The following is a 23826-nucleotide window of genomic DNA, read 5'->3' on the forward strand; positions in this document are numbered from 1 at the left end:
GGCAGTGTTTGGAAGGTATTGAAGGTGTCTGACCTTCTCTCATTCCTGTGTCTTCAAAAGCCACAACAAACGGAAAGGATTTTAGCTCAATTCCTGAACAACTGCAATCACAGTTTGTAATTACGCTGAATGTATATAAGAAAAACACAGAACACACACATATTCACCATACGCATGCTTGAAAGCATTTTCCAACAGTGTTATAAGCCTTTGGGTTAACAAAGTTTTTACATATAAGTAAGTACAGAGCATTACTGAAATAAGCCTCCTTTTATATTAAAAATGTTAAGCCTTCTATGCATTTCTGTGTACACATCAAGACTAACAACTGCTTTCACACAGTAAGACAGCAAACTACAAGTTACTCCTTCCCTAGGTTCCATGCAATTGTTTATGTAACTGACAGACAAAGATACCTGTCATTTAGACAGGGAATCAGCCTTTATTAAAGATTGTTCTAAGCCAAACTGTAAGAACAAGATATCAATTAAAATGTTTAATCATCATCAGGAATGCCGTTGCCCTACATGGGAGGTTGCAATTTACCTGTTACAATCCTGAATACAGTCACTGCAGTTCCCTTCTTTGAGGTAACACGCTGCTCTGTTTGAGTATAAGATACTTATATCACCTGGACTTTGCTCTCCTAAAAGAATATACAATTACAATCAAAAACCATTACTAAAATTACATTCAAGAATTAAAGATTTGTATACTCTGAGTTGTGCTGCAGTGATGCAGTTTGCTGATGACGCAAAGCTGCAAGAAGCTTTTATTTATCATGTCACCTAGAATATATAATTATTCAAACACATAAATAAATGCAAACATCTCTGCCCCAAGAAAATTAAAAGATCGTTTCACTCATTTTCCTTTATTTTGTATTACGTGCACTGTTCTCTACTGTCCATCACAAAGAATTTACTGCATTGTAGCTCATGCCAAAAATCGAGGGATATGCCAGGTTAGTTCATTTGTAGCTCCTTTAAGTAATCTAAACAACAATCCTAGATTTAGGGATAAGGTAACACACTCACCTAAACCCATGACATATTCAATTGCTGCTGAGTATCTGAGCACAGCTTCTCCAAACTGCCCACTCTTAAATAACTCATTTCCTTCACTTTTTAGCTTTGCTGCAGTAGGAGGAAGTAAAGAACTGCCACCATCAGCAGACAGAGACGCTGTTCCATGCGATCTGGAGATCTTCTCAGCTTCATGGCTTTCACTCTTTTGATCACTGTTTAAATAGCCATTAACTTCATCTTCATGGTCTGATAAAGGTTTTTGTGCTTTTTTCTCTGATGTGCCTTTTTTCATTCCGCTCTCAGTGTATTCCTTCTGCTTCTGTGCCTCTCTGTCTTCTGACTTCATGCCACCTCCTTTGCTAGGAAACTTTTTCTGTGCGTTCCCCATTTCAGCCTTCTCAGTAGCTGCCTCTCCAATCACTGGCACACCAATTTCTACAAGGAAGTTAATCAGCAGAGTTAGAGCTTGCATCATCAGAAGAAACTATTGTCATTGGAAAAGAGGGGTGTATTTCCAAGGAACACACAATACTTAAGGAATCTTCATTTTATAAGGATTTATTTGCCTCAGAAAACACTTCCAAGAGCACAGAAAAATTCCTAGTCACTAGCAATCTGTAATTATTGCTGAGAATGTGTTACTGTGAGATCCCATTTCTCCTTGCTGAGCACTTTCTAATCCCCCGTTCTGTACTGTCAGAATGGTACAGAATTTACCTTGAAATTAACTCTTTAAATACTGAATATTAAAATACTGATACTTTGATTTTCCATGATCAAAATTCTTGCACACTAAAATTAGAGCACACAACTAACAAAAGAGTAACATTACACACTTTAGAGCCCTCCTCAAATATAACTTAGAGGAGGAGGCACAAGAGCTCATAAATCATTCTCAAAAAAGGTTTCATATAAACATAATGGCAAAAGGTCTTTTATAAAGTTTAGATCATTTAATTGTCACTACTGTTTATTATTAATTTGAGAAAAAATGCATACAATAACAGTATCAGATATGAACATAATTAAATTCCTTAGTTACCTGAACAGATTACCATTACAGTATTCAAATGAAGACTTCAACAGAAAACTACATTCAAGAGTACTGACTCCTGAAATTATCAGTCAGGCAAAAGCAACTCTGTAACAACCAGTTTTGTGGCTTGGTGCTATTAATCAAGATGCTGGGTTTTCATCTTCCCTTAATGAGAGGTACTCTGCCGTCAAACAGAATTTTTTTAATTCCTTCATATATTAGAGCAATGATTCCTATTGACTCAAACTAAAATTCTGAAGTTGATGGAAAATCAATGAACTCCAGGTTGTTCCCAAATTACAAAAAATATTTTTTAAATGCAAACATTTACTGAAATCAAACCAGACAGGATGGAAAAGTGTAAGATGTTTAAAAATAATTAGCGCCATATGCAGCCGAACTACTAGAGTCTCATTTCGCGTGGGTGCGTGCTTCAGAGTCCGATTCTCTAGCACTTAAGGGATGAACGCTCCAACAGGATTCTTCCTGCCTGTAGTCTCTCTCTTTGGAAATATCTGTTTTTTTAGTAAGTTTTTCCAGCTTTTTTCCACAGAGGGAATAAGGCTAGGATAAATATATTCTACCCCAAACCTATTTTAAGGAAACTTAAAGTAAGCTACTTATATTTGAGACTTCCATCCATCCCCCAGATTTGACAATGCCAAATATGCCAAAAGGTTCAAAGTCTATGAAGTACGAAGGAACATGATAAAAGGCTAGATGGACAGATGAGCAAAGACAGCAGTACTATAATAATCATTTCCTTAGGATACATGCTAGAATAGTTTTATTTTACATTCGCCCAAACAGAGACTACTCTATACACCTTCTAGTAAGAAAAAGGAAAAAAAAGTTTTAAATGTCACAGAGAAAAAAGCAACTGGGCAAGTTTCTTGGACAAAATTCCACAGAGAAACACTCTGGGAGCGCATCCCAACTGCCAGAGACAAGGCAAAAGCAAGAAAAGCAGATACTTAATGTGAACTATCCTTTCCTCAATACACAAGAAAATTTCCGGAAGATGAAGTGTGCAGAACCAATTCTGGCATAGGCAGAAAAAAATTGTAAAATTTGGAGTCCCCTTGAAAATAAAGAATACGCATAATGATGTTGTTTAGTTGTCTGGTTATGCAACATCCCAAAACATTTCTGGATTGAGTAAACACCACACAAAATTGTGCATATGTATATAAAATCTCAAATCCAATTAGCACGATCTTTCAGTTTCAGTGTTGATAACATAAACAATATTTCGGTATTGGTCTCAACAGAGAAATGTATTCATAAAAGCAGTAGTCCACACTTTGCCTTAAAAAGAAGAGATGCTAATAAACTTTTCTTAAAGAAAGAAATTGCCTAGATACATAGCAAATTCAAAAGAAAAGTTAAAAAGATACTGAAAAGTATGGATAGGATTTTGACTGAAATGACAACAAATATAAACTAGAAAGAATTTTAATTTATGTTGTTATTTTCAATGTCATTTTCAATGACAAGGAGCGTAATTTGGTGCTATCAAGCAGAAGAGAGACCGGAAAAAAAAACACAAAATAATTTTCTGAAGCCAACTGCTGTGGCATCAAATACATTTAATAACATATATAAAGCCAAGCTAGAAGTCAGAAGAAGGATTTAACACACAGGAAAAATAAATGCATTGAAGCTTCAATATAAAGTGTAAGTGCCAAACCAGCAATCGCAAAGTGCACAAAATAGCAGAACACATAGGAAATCAAAGAAAACAATCCTGACTTGAGAAAGAGGTCTCATCCAGAAGAAGAACTTCTCTTGACCTCTACAGCTTAATAAATAAACCACTCACAAAAATTCTAGGCAACATCTCTTCCAGCGGTAAAATAGCAAAATGTAGACTTGTCTGGTATGAGGTTTCTTGTATGTGCCTGAAGCGCATCKTTTTAAAGGAGATCTTCAGCAATAACAGGTTGAAAGAAAATCATTTTAAAGCTAACTTAGATTTTGTTTCAATGCACTCTTCTTTTTACAAATAAGTATTTGCTGCATTTCAGAATTCAGTTTACTGTATTTTTTTAATTGTTCTAACAGATTAAGAAAAAATCACACAAAATTCAGCAAATTTTAATGATTAAAAGGGGCTATGTAAAACATAATATTTAAGATCAAAGAAAACCATATTTCTCTTTTGAGATTATAACTTCTTATAAACATATCACAATGTCAGGTGCTTTTTCACATATGCACATGATTTTCAGTTTTTTAGTGACTGATTATTAGTATTTATATTTTCTAGGATGCAAGCATTTTTCAGTTTCTATTGCCCAAAAAGGATTTTAATTGCTTTTGCTTTCAGAGACATAGAAAATGAAGAGAGACCATGAAGATAGACCATTTGTTCAAAGTTAAGAAATCAACTTTTCAGTTGTTTCAGAGTTAAAGAAAGCATGAAATCTTTGTTTTTCTTTCCATCTATAAATTAAAAGATTAGTAAGAATGTATGAGGCTTACTGACTAGAACGTGAAGTAAATGTGACTATACATGACTAGAAAAAAAATGCTTAGTCTATTTGTTGCTATTACGTTCACAGAACATATCAGATTTATTCAATAATTGTACTGACTTTGTGTTTGTTTCCAGATGCACTTTAAAATACAGAGTAATCTAGGAAGATGTAAATAGCTTGCCCCCTAAATCTCAAAATACTTATTTATAACCCATGAACACATACATCATTGACATTAGCTGACAATCTTTCGTATGTTTAAAATCCTGACCCTTCATCAACTGAATGGGAGTCTGCCTGTGGACCTAAAAGGCACTTAGTCATCTGAATGCTCCCAGTGGAAAACAACCCCAAATTAACCAATATTTAAGGCTATGGATGTGGTCCATTCTTTCTTCCAGGGTTTTACCTGAGGAGACTTAGTGTATACATACTGATTTTGAAAAATATATTTTTCTTAAAGGCTTGTGCAAATAGTGCATTATTAAATCACACGCATACAGTCTGCTATTCATAATATAGGACAATTTAGAACTTTCAGTGGAAAATTGTGCTTATTGGAAAACCCACAGTGCATGAACTGATTTAAGTCCAAGACAAAGAACTACACAGGCCACGAAAAACACAAAAGCCCCAATCGTCACACCAAATTATCTTAAAGAACTAAAAGAAAGGGGAAAGGGTGGAAATCAACCCAAGGATGTCATCAATCCACTGCAAGTTGGGGCCCAGACACGTGGCTGGATCTAAAAGCAATCTGCTAGTGCAAGCCTCACCAGCCTCACTTCCTCCTGCAGTCAGGCATTCTGGTTATGCCAGCAGCTTCATCTCAGCAGTCTTGCAGTTACCAGACACAGGAGCTGCATTTCAACTGCTTGTAAGCTACATACAGCACAAGAACTACGTTTCCCTAAAATATATACTTTCAGTGCACAGAGATAAACTTTTAAGTTAAAAAATATGATTCTTTTTTTTTTGAAACAAAAATCAAATTAACTACCACTTGATCATTTTGACACCCTCTGATCCAATCACTAATAGAGGGAGGAAAAAATACAGAAGGAAAATGTGATGGTAGAAAGCCAGGAGAGCTGTATGAGGGAAGCTAAGGAGCCCAAGATCTTCTCTAACACCAGAAGAAATAACTGCCTGGACCCACATCAAAGGATAGGTCTGAAATCATAGAGGACACAAGGAAGTAGGTGATTTTTAGGAGCATCTTTCATCTGCCTCTGCCTTCTACTCTTCTTCAATTCCAAAGGTATGTGTAATACAACTGGATTCTAAATTTCACACTCTGAGAAGATCTACTGTTAAGTACAGAATATAATTTTAGTCTTCAAACGGGAAAAATATTTTACAAGCAAATATGGATGAATTGTGTGATAAAGCTTGTAGTATCAAAGGCAACAATTTTTTCTCAAGTTAAAATTGAATAGAAAATTATATGACATTACTTTTATCTCCTCTGCTTCTTTCATATTCTTTTGTATTTCCCCCTCTTTCTTCATCACCTTCTGAATCCTCTATATCTTGAATTAGTATTTTTTTTCCTTTGCTTTTAGTCTCAGATACAGGCTTTAAATCTTCCAGTTTCTTTTCAATCTCTAACAGATTTTTCTGCAATACAGAAACAAATAGCAATAGCAGAAAACTTTTTTAAAGGTATATAAACAGTAATTTATAGCCAGAAAGTATATTCTGCTGAACAGTCCACATAACATCCTGATAAATAAACCAGGTAACTGTTACAAATATAAAAATAGAGAAAATATGTGACTTTTTCCAAGAGTCAGTAACAGAACTGAGATTAACACTCTATTTTTGTCTCTTAGAAACTCAATCAGAAACCTCTATTCTAACCTGTAGTGTGAGCAGAACATACATCCTGATTACCATTTCTACTTCATCTGTATTCACAAAGAGAAGATCATAGTATATCCTTCTCTAAATGAACTTATCTAAAAGTTAATTATAGTCACATATCCTAAAATCTTATCCATGCTCCAGACACCATTTACACAGCTGTGAAAGACCGGGCTACTAAGTCATTGCTTGCTTCTCTCTCTGGTCCCATAAATAATGCATTTCTGTCTCAGAAGGGTCCAGATTCATCAGAAGGTGTTAAAGGCACTTCATTGTAGCTTGGAGGTGGGAAATGAGTATTTATAATATCACGTAGAAGTGGGGACAGAACCCTAGTCTTCTCCTTTTGGGTTAACACTACTGCTACAGCATTCCCATATAAAAGGTTGGCACATTTTTTTTGAATGTTTCTTGTGATTTGTGTGTCAAGCTTCAGGTATACCTATCAGGATGGATCTTTTTAAGAGAAATTTCCAAATAACTTTGATCAGCCAAGAAAGTAACACTRTGAGCACATGTTCAGCAGCAGAATTTTAGGCACCTAAATTACTTTAATAGAGAAAACTTAAGTGCATACAGGTTCTCAGGATTAAGTAGTGAAGAGAAGACTTGGCGAATCGCATTCAGGTACCTGATTTCCACTACAGGCATCTATGCGGCCTTGAGAAGTGGATCACTAGCACAGTAGATCACTTGTGTCCTCAGAACTCATGTTCAAATCAAACAATATAAAGTGTACGCACTTCATTCTACAACKCCATACAGCCTTTTTCTAGTTATATGCAAGTAATTTATTTTTACCTTAGCTATGGCATTTTCTGGTTCAACACATAATACTTTCATCAGATCCTCTATAGCTGTCTGGTAATTCTGCAGATGATTGTGTACAGTGGCACGGCGCATCAGAGCTACAAAGGAAGAAAGTGTATTATTTATATATACTTTTGAAGCATAAAGAAGATAACACCACACTATTTTTTGTATGTATATGAAGTATAAGTGTAAAATGATTTTTAAAAGTCTACATTTACCTCATAATGAGGTGCTACTAATTACTGTTCTCTTGATCTTTTTTAATAATTGTAATTTGACATGACACCTTCATTTGAGATAGTGATCATGAATTGTGAATGATCTCATATTTTTACAATTTCTCCCCTCCTCCTGTGCAAGTATGGTTAGCTATAGTCAAGCATTTACCTTCAGAAAGGATTAAATCAACACCTTTCACTGTTTTCATGTTGCTTTTAAGGTGATTAATACTTCATTGTGGATATTATGGAAACAATGCACTGCATGAATACAAGAGGGCTTGTAATCATCATATGAAAAGTAAGAATTAGTCCCATGCTACTACATTAGAATAGCCATTGCGGATCAACAGAATTGGCTGACTAAAACTGCCCTAACCCCCAAATTACTGTTAAAATTAGTCTGGGGAACTAATCTGTTTCCTTCTTCATACTTGGAACTGATCCAAAGCTCAGTGAAGTCAAATGACAACATGACTGGATGTTGTACCATTTTTTTTGCTAGAAATAATTAATATTAAGGAAGGCAAGTTTACATTTCACTTTACCTTTTATGTTGCCAGGTTCCATATCTAGCACCTTCTCACAATCCTGCAAAGCACTGTGCCAGTTCTGAAGTTTGATTTCTGCTTGAGCTTTGTTATTATATGCAGCCACAGTGGGCAATACTGATATACTCCTGAAAAAGACAGAGTACTGACCATGGTAGGCTCACATCTAGAAAACTTGAATGTAGAAACACTTCGCTATTAGAAGCTGAAAACAGTATTAGAACCATATTAACATTGATATTAATTAATGATCATGGTTAGAGATTCCTTCCTGCAGAAACAGAAGCACCCATCCACCAACAAGATTTACTGCCTTAGGAGGGCTTGCTGGGGCTTAGATATGAGATGCAGAGAAGCTGTCACGGCTCATCTGGCCTTAATTCTTGCTGTCCATGCATGTAGGTTCTAATGATACTGCCAAATGAAAACTCACGAGTAGCAAGAGCGGCTACAGAGGTCTGGAGAGCTGTATGGTGAAGAGTGTGAGGACCCAGGCTGGCTTCTCCTTGTCTTGCTTGTAAAATGGAAAGGCTTTGGTAGAAGTGGATGAATCCTCCAGGTCAATGCCTGGCTGCACAGCTGATATTGTAAGCAGAGCTTTGGCTTTTATGACAGCACCCTTTTTGAAGAATGAGGATGGCTGGGATCCATTTGACAAAGAGGGGCAAGAGCATCTTTGACAACACACTTGCTAACTTAGCAAGGACGGTAGTGAAAACCTAAAGAGAAGTGGGGCAATAAGGGTTTCCAGGAGATGGCATACTGGAAGAGACTCTCCACCTTGTCTGTGAAAGCAGCATGACTGGAGGACCAACTCATGTGCTTGTACACAAATATACAAAGCATGGGGAAAAAAAAAAAGAACGTGTGTGCAGTTGTCAAGCTATGATCTCGCTGGGATTACAGAGACATAGTGGGATAGCTTGCCTCACTGGAGTGCTGTGATGGATGGATGGATACAAGCTCCTTAGAAAGAACAGGCTGGGAGGGTAAGGAGGACAAGTGGAGTTCTAGTCAAAGGAGTGACTGAAATGTGTGGAGGTTTGTCTTGGAACAGATGGCAAGCCCATCAAGAGCTGATGGACAAGACCAAGAGGACAGACCAATATGGTGACATCATCACAGTAAGTGGCTGCTTCAGACTGGCAAAGAAGAGCAAGCAGATGAAGTCTTCTTCAGACAAATGGAGGAAGCCTCGCAATTGCAGGCCTTGGATCTCATGGAACATCTGAACCACCCTGATAATTGCTGGAAGGGCAAACTGACAAGGCACAAGAAATCTAGGAGATTTCTGGAGCGTACTGAAGACAACTTCTTGACACATGTGATCAACAAGCTGACTAGGGAGATGCTCTRCTGGACTTGCTACTCACAAACAAGAACTGGTTGGGAATATGAAAATCAATGGCAGCCTTGGCTGCCACGACCATGAGATGGTAGAGCGTAAGATCCTGGGAGAAGTGAGCAATATGAACACTAGAATTACAACCCTGTATTTCAGAAGACAGGATTTTGGCTTGTTCAGGAATCTGCTTGGCAGGATCGCAGGGAGACTGCCCTGAAGGGCAAAGGGGTCCAGGACAGCTGGTTGATCTTCAAAGACAGCATCTTCAAAGCACAAGAATGATCCTTTCCAAGGTGGAGGAGATTGAGCAAGTATGGCAGATGGGATGAAAAGAGAACTCTTGCTTGAGCTCAAACACAAAAGTGAAGTACACAGCAGATGGCAGTGGGATGGGCTACCCAGGAGGAATACAGAGGCACTGCCTGTGCATTAGTAATGGAATTAAGAAAGCAAAAACTGGAGTTGAAATTAGCAAGTGATGTGAGGGGCAACAAGAAAAGTTTTTTTGAAGTAAATCAGCAGCAGAACAAAGATTAAGGAAACTTTGGGCTCACTGCTCAATGGGGCAAGGGACCTAGTGACAAAGTGCATGAAAAAGGCTGAGGTACTCAATGCATTCTTCGCCTCACTTTTTATTTATAATGTTTACCCTCAGGCCTTCCAGATCCCTGATCTACAGGCAGATCCTGTAGGAATGAAACAACATCCACAGTAGAAGATCAAGTTAGGGAACACTTAAGCAAGTAGTACATACACAAGTTCCCGATGGGGTGTTGAGGAAACAGGCCAATGTTACTGCAAGGCTGCTCAATATCATCTTCAAAAAGTCGTGGTGATTGGGAAAGGTTCCTGACGACTGGAAAAGGCAAATATCACACACATCTTCAAGAAGGCAAAGGAGGAGGACCTGGGGAACTACAGGCTGGTCAGCCTAACCTCAGTTCTCAGAAAGATTATGAAGCAAATCTTCCTGGATTCATGTTCAGGCACACAAAGGACAAGAAAGTGACTGGCAACAGCTAGCATGGATTTACCAAGGGCAAATCATGCCAGACCAACATGATAGCTTTCTATGATGACATGACTGGCTCATTAGAGGAAGGGAGAAGGGTGGATGTTCTTTATCTTGACCAAAGCAAAGCATTTGAGACAATATTCCACAGTATTCTTATAGCCAAATTGAGGAAAGATGGACTATAAGGTAGATAAAAATAGCTGGAGTGGTGGGCTCAAAGAATTGTAATCAATTGTACAAAGTTCAACTGCTAGCCAGTTACTAGTGGCCTCCCTCTGGGATCAATACTGGGGATAATAGCATGTAACATCTTTGTCATCTGGATATCAGATGGAACAGAGGGCACTCCTAGCAAGTTTGCGTGTGATACTAAGTTGGGGGAGCAGTCAATACACTGGAGGGCAGGGCGATATTCAGAGGGACTTAACAAGCCAAAGAAATGAGTTGACAGACTTCTCAGGAAATTTCATGAAGGTTAAGAGCAAAATCTTGCACCTGAGGCTGAGTAACTCCATGCAACAGTACAGGCTGGGTGCCAAACTAGCTAGAAAGCAGCTTTGCAGAAAGGACCTGGGGGTCTGATGGACGACAAACTGCATATAAGTTAATAGTGTGCCCCTGAGGCAAAGAAGGCCAACCACCTACTGGGCTGTATTAGCAAGAGTGTAGCCAGGAGGTTGAGGGAAGTCATTCTTCCCTTCTCTTCAGCACTTGTGAGACCACATCTGGAGTACTGTGTCCAGTCTGGGGCTCCCCAGTACATGAAAGGCACAAACTGGAGTCAGTCCAGCACAGGCTCACCAGGACAGTTATGGGCTTGGAGCACATGCAGCACTGATGGGGAGAGGCTGAAATAATTAGGTTTGTTCAGCCAGAAGAGAAGGCTCAGAGGAYGTCTTAGGCTGTTTTCAATTACCTAATGGGAAGGTACAGAGAAGATGGAGCCAGACTCTTCTCAGAAGTGCACACTGATAGGACAAAAGACATCAGACACAAGTTGCAACAAGGGATTTTCTGATTAGGTATTAGGAAGAAAATTTCACTGTAAGGGTAGTTAAACACTGCAACAGGCTACCCAGACAGGTTGTGAGCTCTCCACGCCTAGACATATTCAAAATTTAACTGAACAAAGCCCTGAGTTGGCCCTATTTTAAGAGGTGGTTTGCACAAAATATCCTCCAGAGATCTCATCCAACCTAAATTATTTTATGATTTTGTGGTAAAACTAAAATCACTAAGCAACGTGATTTCACATGTGTAAGAATAAGTAAGACCTATTTATTTTAAAATTATATCAACATAACAGAATTATATCAGAGCATGACCTGTGTAAAAGAAATTTTGAATCTCTTTAGAAATGAGAGAGAGATTTATGGTTTCCTTGTAAACTAAAAAGACTAAAATAGAATGTACTATCTATGTTCAGTTTACAATAGCAGAGCTCACTAGAGAACAAACAGAATGAGAACTGTACCCTGATTATTTTTATATTGGACTTTACTCTTTTCCCCTTTTTTAGCCATATACACATAATCCCTTCGGGCTACTATCAACTGCTCCAAAATATATATTTAAATATTTCTAAACTTAAAATAGGAATTTTCAGATGGTATTAGAAAAGTGCCCAGTTAGAACAGTATTAAGGAGCGATATCCAAATATTTCAGAASAAGGTGTACAATACCTATGGTGGTGCAATTTGGAAAGACTTCTCCATTAGGGAAGTTTCTGCCCATCCTTAATAATTAATGGCTGATTTATGGCCAGAAAAGCAGGGATTTTTTTCTTACTTTATATTATGGATTTATACTATATTCACTTATATACATATATATGTATGCATATGAAATATAGCTGTGGATGTTTTTGATTGTTGCATGTTAAAAAAAACAAAAATGTTACAGCTGCAAGTCAAGAACAAGAAAATATATACATCAAATGTCTCAGTTTAGACAGCCTGTGCAACACAAATACAATACTTCTGTGCACATATATACATCAACAATCTCCAGTTAAGTTTTCAGAAACTACCTGTTCCACAAAACCTTGCATCCTTCAGCAACAATATGAACAGTGCTTCCTAAACATAAATCTATTCAATATGTAATTTATTCCTGTTACACACAATTTACTCCTATTCATTATTTTCTGCACTGACCATAGACACAATAACTTCTTCATAAATTTTTCTGAGGATGTCCCATTATAATAGTATAGCCCATGAGTTATCTTAACACTTCATTTCACAGAAGTGTCATATCATTGCCCTCAGTTTAGACACTAGTAATTAACAGGTCAAGATTCCCATGTGCTCTCAAATTCTAAGTGACCACTTTGACACATCTAAGGCTTTTTTTTTAAGTGCTTATTATTTTAAAGCACAGAGTTAAACACAGAATTGAGTTTCCATTAACCTCAGTTTTATGTGCGAGTGGTCAGCACTTTGTGTCTCAAGTTGGTAATCTGCAAATGAGAAACAAATGTTGGTTTCATATGAAAATCTGGGTTTGTACAAATGGCATTATATTTGAACACTGTAAAAAAGATAGAAAAAAATATAGTTCTTTAAGGTAGCATTCAAATACCTTAACTGGAACACTATTCTTTCTCCTCCTGTCATGCCTGATCCCATTCACCTTGAACTTTTCTACTTCTGAAACACATATTGCAGAGGTCCTAAAGCAGCAATGAACCTGTAAGAATCTTGTATTTTTTTTTAATCCAGTGTTAATATTCTTTTCTTCTGGACTACTGCTAATTACAAACAGTGTTATGATGAAGCTGCACAAAATGAATTTTATTTTTCTAAACAGAAGTTTTTATTAAAATAATTTTACTTATTAATAACAGAGATAATTCTACTAATGCATTGATTTGTCAGTAAATCTGTCAGTAATTAAYTTAATTTCTCACCATGCTGTGTATCCTTTTGTTTTTATCAACTTGCTGTAGATTCTCAATTGTTTTGAAAAATATGAATAACTTTGAGACCTGAAAATTCTGTCCCATTACTATCATCCAATTCTCTTCCTGATTAATAAAAATTAATATCAGGATGTAACAGTACTTTAAGTATTCTTCTGTCAGGTCTTTTGAAAATCATCTAATTGCCACTAGATATTACTTCGATAAGAAGCTGCCTTAATCAGATCGCTCTAAATGTAATGTTCACAGGTAACAGTCATTAAAATAAAGGAATGCAGTAGTATTTACTCACCGAGTGTAATATATCACTGCTTCCATATAATCCCCAATAGCAAAGGCTTCATTGCCCTTTTCCTTTTCATGAGTAGCAATAAAGATCTTTTCTTTCTTTGTCATGCCTAGAGAAAAATATTCATACATAACAACAGCTAACAACTTGCATAGGTGCTATCAAAACATTTTCAGCTAAAATACACTGAACRTCACCTTCTATATCATTTTTAAAAATTGTAAAGAACACAGCTTATTAAAACACAAGTTTGTGTTTTATTTTCTAGAAAAAAGCCTAAATTCTTATGATATACATATAATTTAGAATACAAGATGGAAGTGGGTTTTGAACCTATATTCAGTAATGATCAAAAAGCCTATATATTCCAGAGGTCCCTACTCAACTGTTGGTAGCAAACAGATCTTTGTTTATAATAGCAGAAATATGTTTTTTATCTTTACCTAGCTCTCTCAACCTATACACAATATAAATATTTCAACTGATCTTTAATAGCAAGACTAGATTTTTGTCAAAGATGGCTTCATTTTCAGTTGACATTGTAAGTATTTTATCACCTCTATGGACTCAAAATCAAAAATGACACTTTTTCCTCTGGAATGTGCTTCTTCAATTTGTGTGCACAATCTGCTACACAGTATTACAATTAAAGAAAAGAAAAATTGTATACTTCTAAATCATTACCTGTTGTATCTATTTTCTTCTCAATTACGGGTAAACTTGGTCTAGTAAAGAATCTTGCTTTGGAGTTACTTTCTTCACAGCCATCATCAATTTTAGAGCACTCCTTTTCCACATCAAATCTTAAATTAATAAAAATAACAAATACAAGAATGCTGCATTGCATGACTCCTCTGCTAAGAGAAAGGCATACTATATTTTCATTATAAATCAAAGGAGATCAGGGATAAAGGCCATCTGTGTTTGGTTATCCATGACTAGTTAGGAAAAAGATGTTAAGTCTTATTTCTTTTCTCTGTGTTGTTTTTTGTGCTTCTCCTATATACGTATACTCCTCTCTTCCTCCTCCCTTCTGGTTAAGAAAAAAAAAAACAACCCCCCCCCCCCCGAAAAAAAAACATTTTGATAAACTACATGCAATAGAAGACAGGTAAAATTTAAGAAACAACATCTTCAGGCTTAGTCCCAGCCCTATCAAACATCTGTATTAACTTTTGTCATAAATACCTAAGAAATGGTTTCAAAGTGATTACTACTGAAAATATGAGAGAGATTTCAAAAGAGCATCTCAGACACTTCCCAGCCTACTCTGAAGTATCTTTCAAAAAAGGTGTTTAGGATTTTTTTTTTTTAAATAAATATTGTTGCCATAGTCCTAGAGAACAAATACAATAATAACCAGCTCCTATATGATCTAGAAACACTAAACTACTGTTCTATTTAGGACTTAATGAGAAATAGCCTTTGCTTTCCACAATAATCTTGACAATATGAATAATTCCCATCTGAAATAGGGACACAATTCTGAAAATTTACGCAATTCAAAATATTTTCAGATAAGAATAATTGTGTTCCATTTTGATTCTGATCTTTTGCAAGTTTATTTTTAGCTTTTTACTATAAATTAACCACATTTCAAAATAAATGTTTTTAAAATATGAAGTGAAACCTTTTTGGTTCAGAAATTTTCTAAACATGACTTGATGATTTTGAAATGATCATCAAAATGTTTTGAAAACAGGATATGCTTCAAACCTGACAAATTCCTTCAAACAACTTCTGTTTCAGTATACAAGTATTACCCCAAAGGCATACATTCTGTTGGAATATTCACAAACAACTTTAATGTTATCAGCATGCCAAAGCATTAAAAGATTGAGCACATACATAAAATTGTAAACAAAATACAGAAATAATAACTTTAAATGATACAGAGGAAAAAGAGATGAAAGAATAAACTATTGCAGAAGTTATTTTTGATAACAAATTTCACTGATCCTCATTGAAACAGAAAGGTCTCAATTTCTATAACACATATATCTGAAACTGATATGCACTAAAAACTGATATGCACAACTGTTTGCAAGAACAGTATCTTATGCAGAAAGGGCTTTTGCAGATTTGAGATACTGAAAGAGTTCCATCACTCAAACCCCACAGTCTCTGGATTTAGCTCCCCATCTGCAGCACTGGAAACCTGGGCATCATCGCTCTGATTCCACAGCATCATATTGCAGCTTCAAGGAGCTGAAGAGAAGCTGCTACTGTGCAAAACAGAGAAGTATGTGCATCCTCTATCCACAGCTCCACAAGCTGGGGGCACAAATCTGTCGTGAAATTGGGGAGAGTAATATGCTATCGTTACATGATGCAGAAAGTACCTTTGCATCAGGGCTCCACCCACCCTAGAAATAGCCAGGTATCGTCTGAAACCTGATTATATGTAACTGCATTTGAGCAAACTAATGCACCTGCCTCAAGCTTATTCTTTGAAGTTGGTGGCACTCAGTGCAAGAATAAGGATTCATCAGCTTTCTTTTTAAATTAGAATTGTGGCTTTAGATACACAGAAGATAAAATTTACAAACGTGTTAAATAAACTTAAAATTCTTTCAAAAAGCTGGTAAAGTAAGCTATTTTTAGTTCCGTGTTTCTATGTACCTCCCTAGATTTTCTATCTTAGATGCAGAAAGAGAAAATGAGATCTGAAACAAGATTACTTTTTATTTTCAGCTTGAACAAAAGGTATAGACTAACTTGTTTTCAGCTGTTAGCACCACATTACATCATTTGCATTTTAACAGAACATTTATTATGAAAAACCTAAGTTTCATTGAAGTGCTATAATTCTGTGAAAATGTTGACCTTAGTATTAAGTTTCTGGAAAATATTTTAAAAAGCCTAATAATTGTGTTCTGTTATTACATAAGTAAATAAATAAGAGTTAAAAAAACTTAAATATAAAGGATTTAACATACTTGTCCCATTCACTGTAATCCCGTGGTATATTTTTCTTGTTCCTTTGTTTGTTTTGTAAATTTTTGTTCTGAAAGAGAAACAGCCAGTCTGTAAGACAATTTTTAAAAGAGGAAATTCACAGCCTATTTGTTCCTGCAGTACATATCACTTGTAACTAACACTGTTTATAACTAATCTCAACATAGTCTTGTAAACTTCATTCATCTTGCTTTAAAGAAAATCTTTTATGTATTTGACATTGTATTCTGAGGAAATCTTCAGTCTCGCACTTTCTCTCCACTGCCCTGTTATGTGTCGCAGAAGCGCTGGATAAAACTTTGGACAGGAGACAGCTCTTCCTAATCAGTACCTTGTGTTGCCATCTTCCAAACCAGCCCTTTCAGTATAGCAGAGAACTCTACTTACTCTTGGGAAATCCCAACCTTGTGATGAGATGTTTGACACAGAGATTGAACCACTAACCTCATTTTAGGCCTGCCATTCCCAAGAGAATGGAATACACAGGTTCTGACAGCCCCTGAAATCCTCTAAACAAACGTAACATAAAAGTTTGGGTTGACTTCAGAAGTTTCTGTACTTTCTTTGACTATTTCACACTCCTGTCAAGCTAATCCCCAAGATGATTTACACTCATTCTACATTCTAGACAAGCTTCATCATTAAGATTTGCCTTACCCAAAATTTATTCTTTGAACTTCCTGCAACAATCGGTCCCAGTAAATGATTTAACTGACTAGTATCTCATGTCCTATGCTAATGGAGCCTATTTCCATGGCTGGCACCTTTGGCATATTTTGTACCTCTGTCATGAGAGTGTGCTTTTGAAATGTCCCTCCCTGCTTGCTGACTCCGACAATACTTAACAGCAAGGTGTGGTTCCAAACAGGTACTCCCCAGTGGCATAGCCAGTTCGAAACACTGCCACCTGCTCCTTCCTGGCCTTCAGCCCTGCTCTTGCCCTGCAATCCATCACTCATGGAGTTAGACCAGYGTAATTGTTTGTGGGGTTGCAGATTGACACTCATCTGGGTTCAAACAAACAATCTGATACAGTTTACAGTGCAATCCCTAAATATTCATACCAGTGCAACTAAGCACGTGATAAAGTGGACCAAAGATACAAACCACAACCTCTTAAACTAGCTTTACAAGCAGTGACACTGTAACAAGGAAATACTTCTACAGACCAACTTACATAATGTAAATGTGACCCTCCGGTAGACGCTTCAGGCTATCTGTAACCTAACATTTATAATGTTAGGTTACATAAACTTTTGGAGTATATGACTTAGAACTACTCTTAATGTTCTTGATCCTTCAAGAAGCTAGACAAAATGACAAATACATTTAGGGATTAATGCATGTTTGGAGGTGGTGACTCCTAAACAGGGCTCCCTGGAACATGACTTATCATTATGTATGTATCCTGATGTATATTGTGAACTCACTCATTTAATAAATATCAAATCTCTTTTCGAAACAGCATTCTATAACTTAAATAGAAAGGCAGACAGTGACCACAAAAATGGTGAAACTCTCAGAAGAAAACTCATAAGGTATTTACATTACTGCAACTGTAGCATAGGGAGAGAACCGCCAGTTTGCCCTTTTGTGGAACAAGACAGAAGTGTGGACCCAAAAATGCACAAATCCTTAAAATTCCAGGTTTCATATTCTTGGGACCATAGTAACCAAGCTGCAGCTCCAGCAGAGTCAGGAATTTCTCAGTCACTAAGATTCCATCCCATCCAAGAGCCTTTCATGAAAAGTTTGTTTTCATCCTGTGTCAGCTTTTCTCTGTTACTTTGTATTACAAGCAAAGAACTAAAAAAACCTCTGCCCTTGTCATTTTTTTGCCAGAATTCAGCACGCACAGATCCCACAGACTTTGAAGGCCAGTGAACAATTCCATACTGACTTTTGGAAGTGAGTTTCTCTAAACCCATGCTTCAGTGCTGTCCTGGAAAGTGTGAGACAGCAAAACTAATACTTAAGCAGCATGGACAAACAGTCAAGCTGGCTCCCCAGTCCCCTTTTATTTTGAAGCATAGATGTAACCACAAAGTACTGGGCAGCTTGAAAGGAAAACAGCGATGTAAGACAGATAAACTTCCACATTGTCTAAAAGAGGGAAATTCCACATAAAATTCTCTCTTTATCTACTGATTTGTGGACAACCTTCCCCATAACTTTATGCCAATAAGAAGAAAGAACCAAACAGAGATATAAGCTATCGGCAGTAAATTGAAACTGTAGCTACATTTAGTAACAGCAAGAATATCTGGTTACAGACAAAACAGATGCCTTCATCTATCAAACTTGTACCCACTGGTATAATATACTGATTTAGGTAGGGTCACTAAGGGTTTTCAGGACTGACTTCACCCAAGATAACTGGACTTTCTACGCATCAAGCCAACTAAATATACACAGTCTCCAATCAAATAACACACACATTAAATGGAAGGATTGTGTATTTTTTTTCTAACGGACAGGAGAAATTTATCATAGCAACTTTATTTTTGATATCATGTTATGAAATTATGTGATCCCAGTCTAAAAAAGAATTACAGTCCTAAATGATTAGCAAAACATGTTTAAAAACTATTAGATTACACACAGTTTATCAGCAAGGAAGAAAACAAATAGCAACTTAAGTGTATTAATCTAATTTTTTTGAGTTTTGATATTGCAGGTGATTTAGTGTATACTGTACAAAAAGCTTCCATTTACTCAGTAGTGATCTAGTAGTGGTATAATTGCACTGCTATAGGAAAAATGGAATTCTAAAACTCAATTTCAGGCCTCCCTTCCCTCTTTCAGATAAGATTAAAATTATTTCTGAGGCAGTCTGCTTGGACAAAAGGAAAGGAGGTTATATACAACAGATAATGCATAAAGCTATATCTAGGTTTCCTTGTTAGAAAAGTGATGTTATTACCTAAACCTCCTATGGAGAATAAAAATGATAAAAACGTGAACTGAAGACTGTTGCATGGTTTAAAGCAGGAGAGAAAAAAATCTGAATAATATTTTGCCTTTGAATGAAGATCACATCCTGTTCAGTAAAATTGTATATCCTAGACTTTAAGCCACTTTACACCAGTTTATGCTAATATTCAATTTCTGGATTCACTGAGCTTATATATTTTATTTACCATTTTCTGTTCTAAGAAACACTCATGTAGGACATAAACCAAGAGTAATCAAGTAACAGTGGCACTCTTCGTCTCAGCAAAATAAGATAGTCAAGAGGAACTTATACTGCAAAATGTGAACTAGGACATATTAATGAAAAAATTTAATCTCAATAATAAGCACTTATAAAGCATTATACTGGAATTCCCAGCCTCTTAGTATCCCAAATAATGGAGAGTGCAGAGTTATCCCAATATCTTGGTCTGGTGTCTAAATATTAGCTGACAGTAAGTAGTTCCCGACAACACAGAATTCAGGCATTTGCTAATACATAAGTATTCCAAGATGATTTGTTAAATTAACAACTAATAAAAAAGATCATGTGACTCATAAGGATCCTTTCATAACATTTTGAATTTTTATGTGTAACTACAAAAAGGAAAAATCTTTTAGTGAATTCATCACAACAATGTCCCAGAATTCCAAACAAAGAGTGGAGATCAGACTGAAGTCATCCATGATAACATCTGACAACTCAAAAAATCCCACTCCCACACCTACTCTTCTGTAAATGCCTCCTATAGCACTATATTTTTTGGGCAAGTAAGTAAATGAGAAAAAAAAATAAAAGAGGAAACTAATAGCTAGACGAAATTTAAATGTTTATACTGTAGTTCCGAAGATTCGTTAAATATGCTTTACAGCTAAATTCGGAGTTTGGGTGTTCTCTAAGAAGAGAAAGCAGGAATACCAAATCAAGGTATAAAATAAGGGGAGTCAAAGGTTACATTTACCCTAGTGCAGCCAAACATAAAGGGGGCTATAGAATGAAATAGTTGGCGCAGAGGATCCAAAATCCATATTGTATGTATTTTGGGGGATTCATTTTGGACTAGCTTTATTCTGGTCTCATGGAACAAATGCCTACTGGCAGCTAGAGAAATCTCCTAGTATAGTTTCATCCAAAAGGAGCCTAGATCATATGCTTTAAGACCACTCTGAAATGTGAATCAAAGCACATAAAAGGGCATTTAAGGAGGTTTGCTTCAGAAATGAATTCCTGATTAGAATTAAAACATTATTACAAGACACATGCTAATACTAAAGAGGCACTTTTGTCTGAGCATTCATCTCTTGCAAGGGAATTTACAGAGTTTTTTTGGTTTTGTTTTTTCTGGTTATCAAAATAAATCTCATAAGGAAAGGCTAAATGAGTGCAAATTTGTACAAATAAAAATTTCTGATTTTAGAAAAACCTATAAGTAACACACATTTGTAAAAATACAGCTTTAGAAAACTGAAGATACCTGATTAGCGGGAAGACAGCTGCTAGAACAACGAATGGGAGGCAAGTTATCTTGTCTTTCATGCAGTGTATCTGTTTTAAGAAATTGTGATTTATAATCATCTTCATTCATTTCTGTCACCCAGCTCTGAAAGGAAATAAATAACATACATGCACCTTAAAGTAGTAAAACAGATATTCTTCAGAGTCTGCAATGACCCTAACAACTATCCTCATAATGCACTGCTCTTAATGTGGAGAAAAAAAGATTAAGACCAGGCTTAAAAAAACCTTAAGCACAAGCTTAAGTTCCTGACTCTAAGCTAAAAGGGTTAATTCTTTCAATCCGTCTGCTGATTCAAGGAGTGATAAACTCAATAGTAGCTGTAACAGCATCTTCCTTTACTGGTACAACCATCATAGGTTTTTAGAGACAAAAAAGAGGAACCATTATAAAATATGAAAAGAAGCAGAGGTGCCTTTGCTCATTCACAAGAGCTTGGAGAATCTTCTTTAAGGGAGTGGAAATATATTTTCTCAAACAAAAATAAYATAGTATGATTAGAACATGCTATAAACAGTTTCCTATAACTTATCTTAAAAATATAGAAAGAAACAAAAAGCATCTACTTATCTTCTCAAAGTATGCTGCTTCCCATATTGTGAAAAATGCATTTCCTAAAAGTAGTTTTAATTCATAAAAGCACAAAACAATTATAAAGTTATATATAAATAAGTTCTTTAAAGTTATAATGGAAATTAAAGATTCAGTGGCTTTATTTCAAAAGAAAGAAAAAAAAAGAAAAATCAGACTCCTCTGATCACTTCTTCTAGCAAATACATCTCAATATGTAAGACTGCTAACTAAAATGCTATACCACTAATCACATGCTGCTTATGCTTAAGAACCTGAACAATCATCCAAGATTGTTATGTCAGAGTAATTACAATCCCTATCACTAAAAACTATAAATCAGAATTATACCATACCATTAGTTCACCATTAATTGTTTCCCATTCTTCAGCTGTAAAATCAGAAGCTGTGGCTGCAGGCTTATCTTTTCTCAGAGCTCTGCTCCCTGGGTGCAAATGCTCAATACGCTTTTCACAAAATAATGTCAGGTCAGGATAACATCCCTCCTCACCAGACCTTTAAAATAAAGGCATGGAATTTAAAAGTTACAAAAAAAGAACTGAACTACACTGCATTCCCCACAAATCTCAATATTTCTAAGTATACCATGGTGACTGCAGAAGACTATTCTCCATAACTGAATTCAGCTACACCTAATTGCATTTTGGTGAGAAATTCATAGTGAGTTAACTTATAACCACTTTTTAAAGGATACACATATGCAGTTCAAAAACTATCATCACAGTGCTAAAAAAAAATGCTCTTGTTATTTGCAGCAGAAGTTAAATAAGCATGACGTCTGAAATTATCACAAACCTTCAGGCAAGATGGTTTCATGACAGAACCAAGATCCAGTGGCAGCATTTGAGAAGAAAATGGCATTGAATTACTTAAACCTGTTTGGTGGATTAAAACAGGACTTGGATTTCTAATGTTATCATTTGGACACTTTTAACGCAATTACTTCAACTTTGTATTTTAATTTCTAATTGTTAAATACGTAAATCACAAAGAGGTTCAAGACAAATAGAATATTTAGGCCGAAGTTCCTGTGAATGTTACAGAACAGGAATATAATTAATAACGAAGTTAAAAAAAACAAACAAAAAAAAGTTTACCTTAATACCCTGAGAAYCTTTTCCAAGTGTTTAACATCTGTGCATTTTTCAATGAATTTGTAGTCCAGATGACCAATAGGTATTTGATATGTCTTAGTTGTTCCTTGATCGAACAAAGATGGCACTGAGTCATCAGCCATAACTAAATATTAAAAGAAAAATATAGTGATTCTTTTGGCACTCAATTATATTTTGAAGCAATGCTAATGTAAAGAGTAGTCCTGCCCATGCTTCTCAATAATATTTTCTTGTGCAAGCAGACCTATTGCCACAAAAGAGACATTTTCAAATTGAAGCCCAGATCTCACAGACTTCTCCTTTAGCAGAGCTCTACTGACAGACATACAGTATATGAGAGATGTGTTTTGGAAAAAGAATACGTACAACTCTAATGTTTCTGCAAGGCAGAACTAGTCAGAAATAATGTTTAAAGAAAAATGTTCATATTTATACCTACATTCCCTATTGTTCCTTAAACACAATGTGATATCACTAAAAACTTCTGGAAGAAAATTGATTCCCACTTTTAGTTCTTAGATACAAAGATTTCATTTTCTGATAAAATCCAAAATGTCCTTCCCCATTTAATTGCAAAATATCCAATGATATCTCTCTGATCAAAACTCATAAACAGTACTTTGTCAGCATCTTCCTTTGACCTTGGAGGCATCTTCACTATGATTGACCATGTTTTTACTTAAATCTCATTTTTCTTTTGCTTCTCCATCTTTCTACTTTAGTGATTCATTTACTGCATACATCCAACTGTGTCTTTCACATCTCTTCTGGATCAGCATACTCATTCTTCTCTTTGAAGACTCAAGGGAGCTTTTGTTCTCATGCTCTTTTTCCTGCATGCTCCTCTAAAAGGACACTCTCCTAAGACGTAAATTCAATGACCTTGTTTATCTCAATGCTTTACCTTTTTACTTTAATTGTCTCCTTCTGTCAAAGTCAAAATGTCATCTCTGCGACACCTTCTTGATGATGCACCTTTGACCCATTCAGTCTCCTCAGGGTCTTCCTCATCCTTTGTTAACCATTGTGTACAAATGCCACTACCTTGTTTATAATTCAGAACAGTAAACTGGATTCTTTCAGGCTAACGGATCCAGGTTATGTCAACTCTTGCAGACTCCCATTGAT

At 36.0% G+C, this 23826-nt stretch overlaps 1 protein-coding gene across 1 annotated transcript in view; it reads right to left on the reverse strand.

Annotated features, from left to right (window-relative positions):
* SPAG1 (sperm associated antigen 1) overlaps positions 1-22820 on the reverse strand; it is a 41747-nt gene extending 18927 nt beyond the window's left edge. Inside the window, exons 1-11 of the mRNA XM_026066734.1 lie at positions 22681-22820; positions 21919-22078; positions 20951-21076; positions 16505-16572; positions 14250-14368; positions 13569-13674; positions 7990-8120; positions 7212-7318; positions 6002-6164; positions 1038-1463; positions 547-646 (exon numbers count right to left, since the gene is read on the reverse strand). Coding sequence (XP_025922519.1) covers positions 547-646; positions 1038-1463; positions 6002-6164; positions 7212-7318; positions 7990-8120; positions 13569-13674; positions 14250-14368; positions 16505-16572; positions 20951-21076; positions 21919-22078; positions 22681-22820 — 1646 coding nt within the window. The remainder of the gene's footprint in view (positions 1-546; positions 647-1037; positions 1464-6001; positions 6165-7211; positions 7319-7989; positions 8121-13568; positions 13675-14249; positions 14369-16504; positions 16573-20950; positions 21077-21918; positions 22079-22680) is intronic.
* Between the last annotated feature and the right edge of the window lie 1006 nt (positions 22821-23826).

This window comes from Apteryx rowi, unplaced genomic scaffold, assembly GCF_003343035.1.
Source record: "Apteryx rowi isolate R43461 unplaced genomic scaffold, aptRow1 scaffold_247, whole genome shotgun sequence".
NCBI lineage: Eukaryota > Metazoa > Chordata > Aves > Apterygiformes > Apterygidae > Apteryx > Apteryx rowi.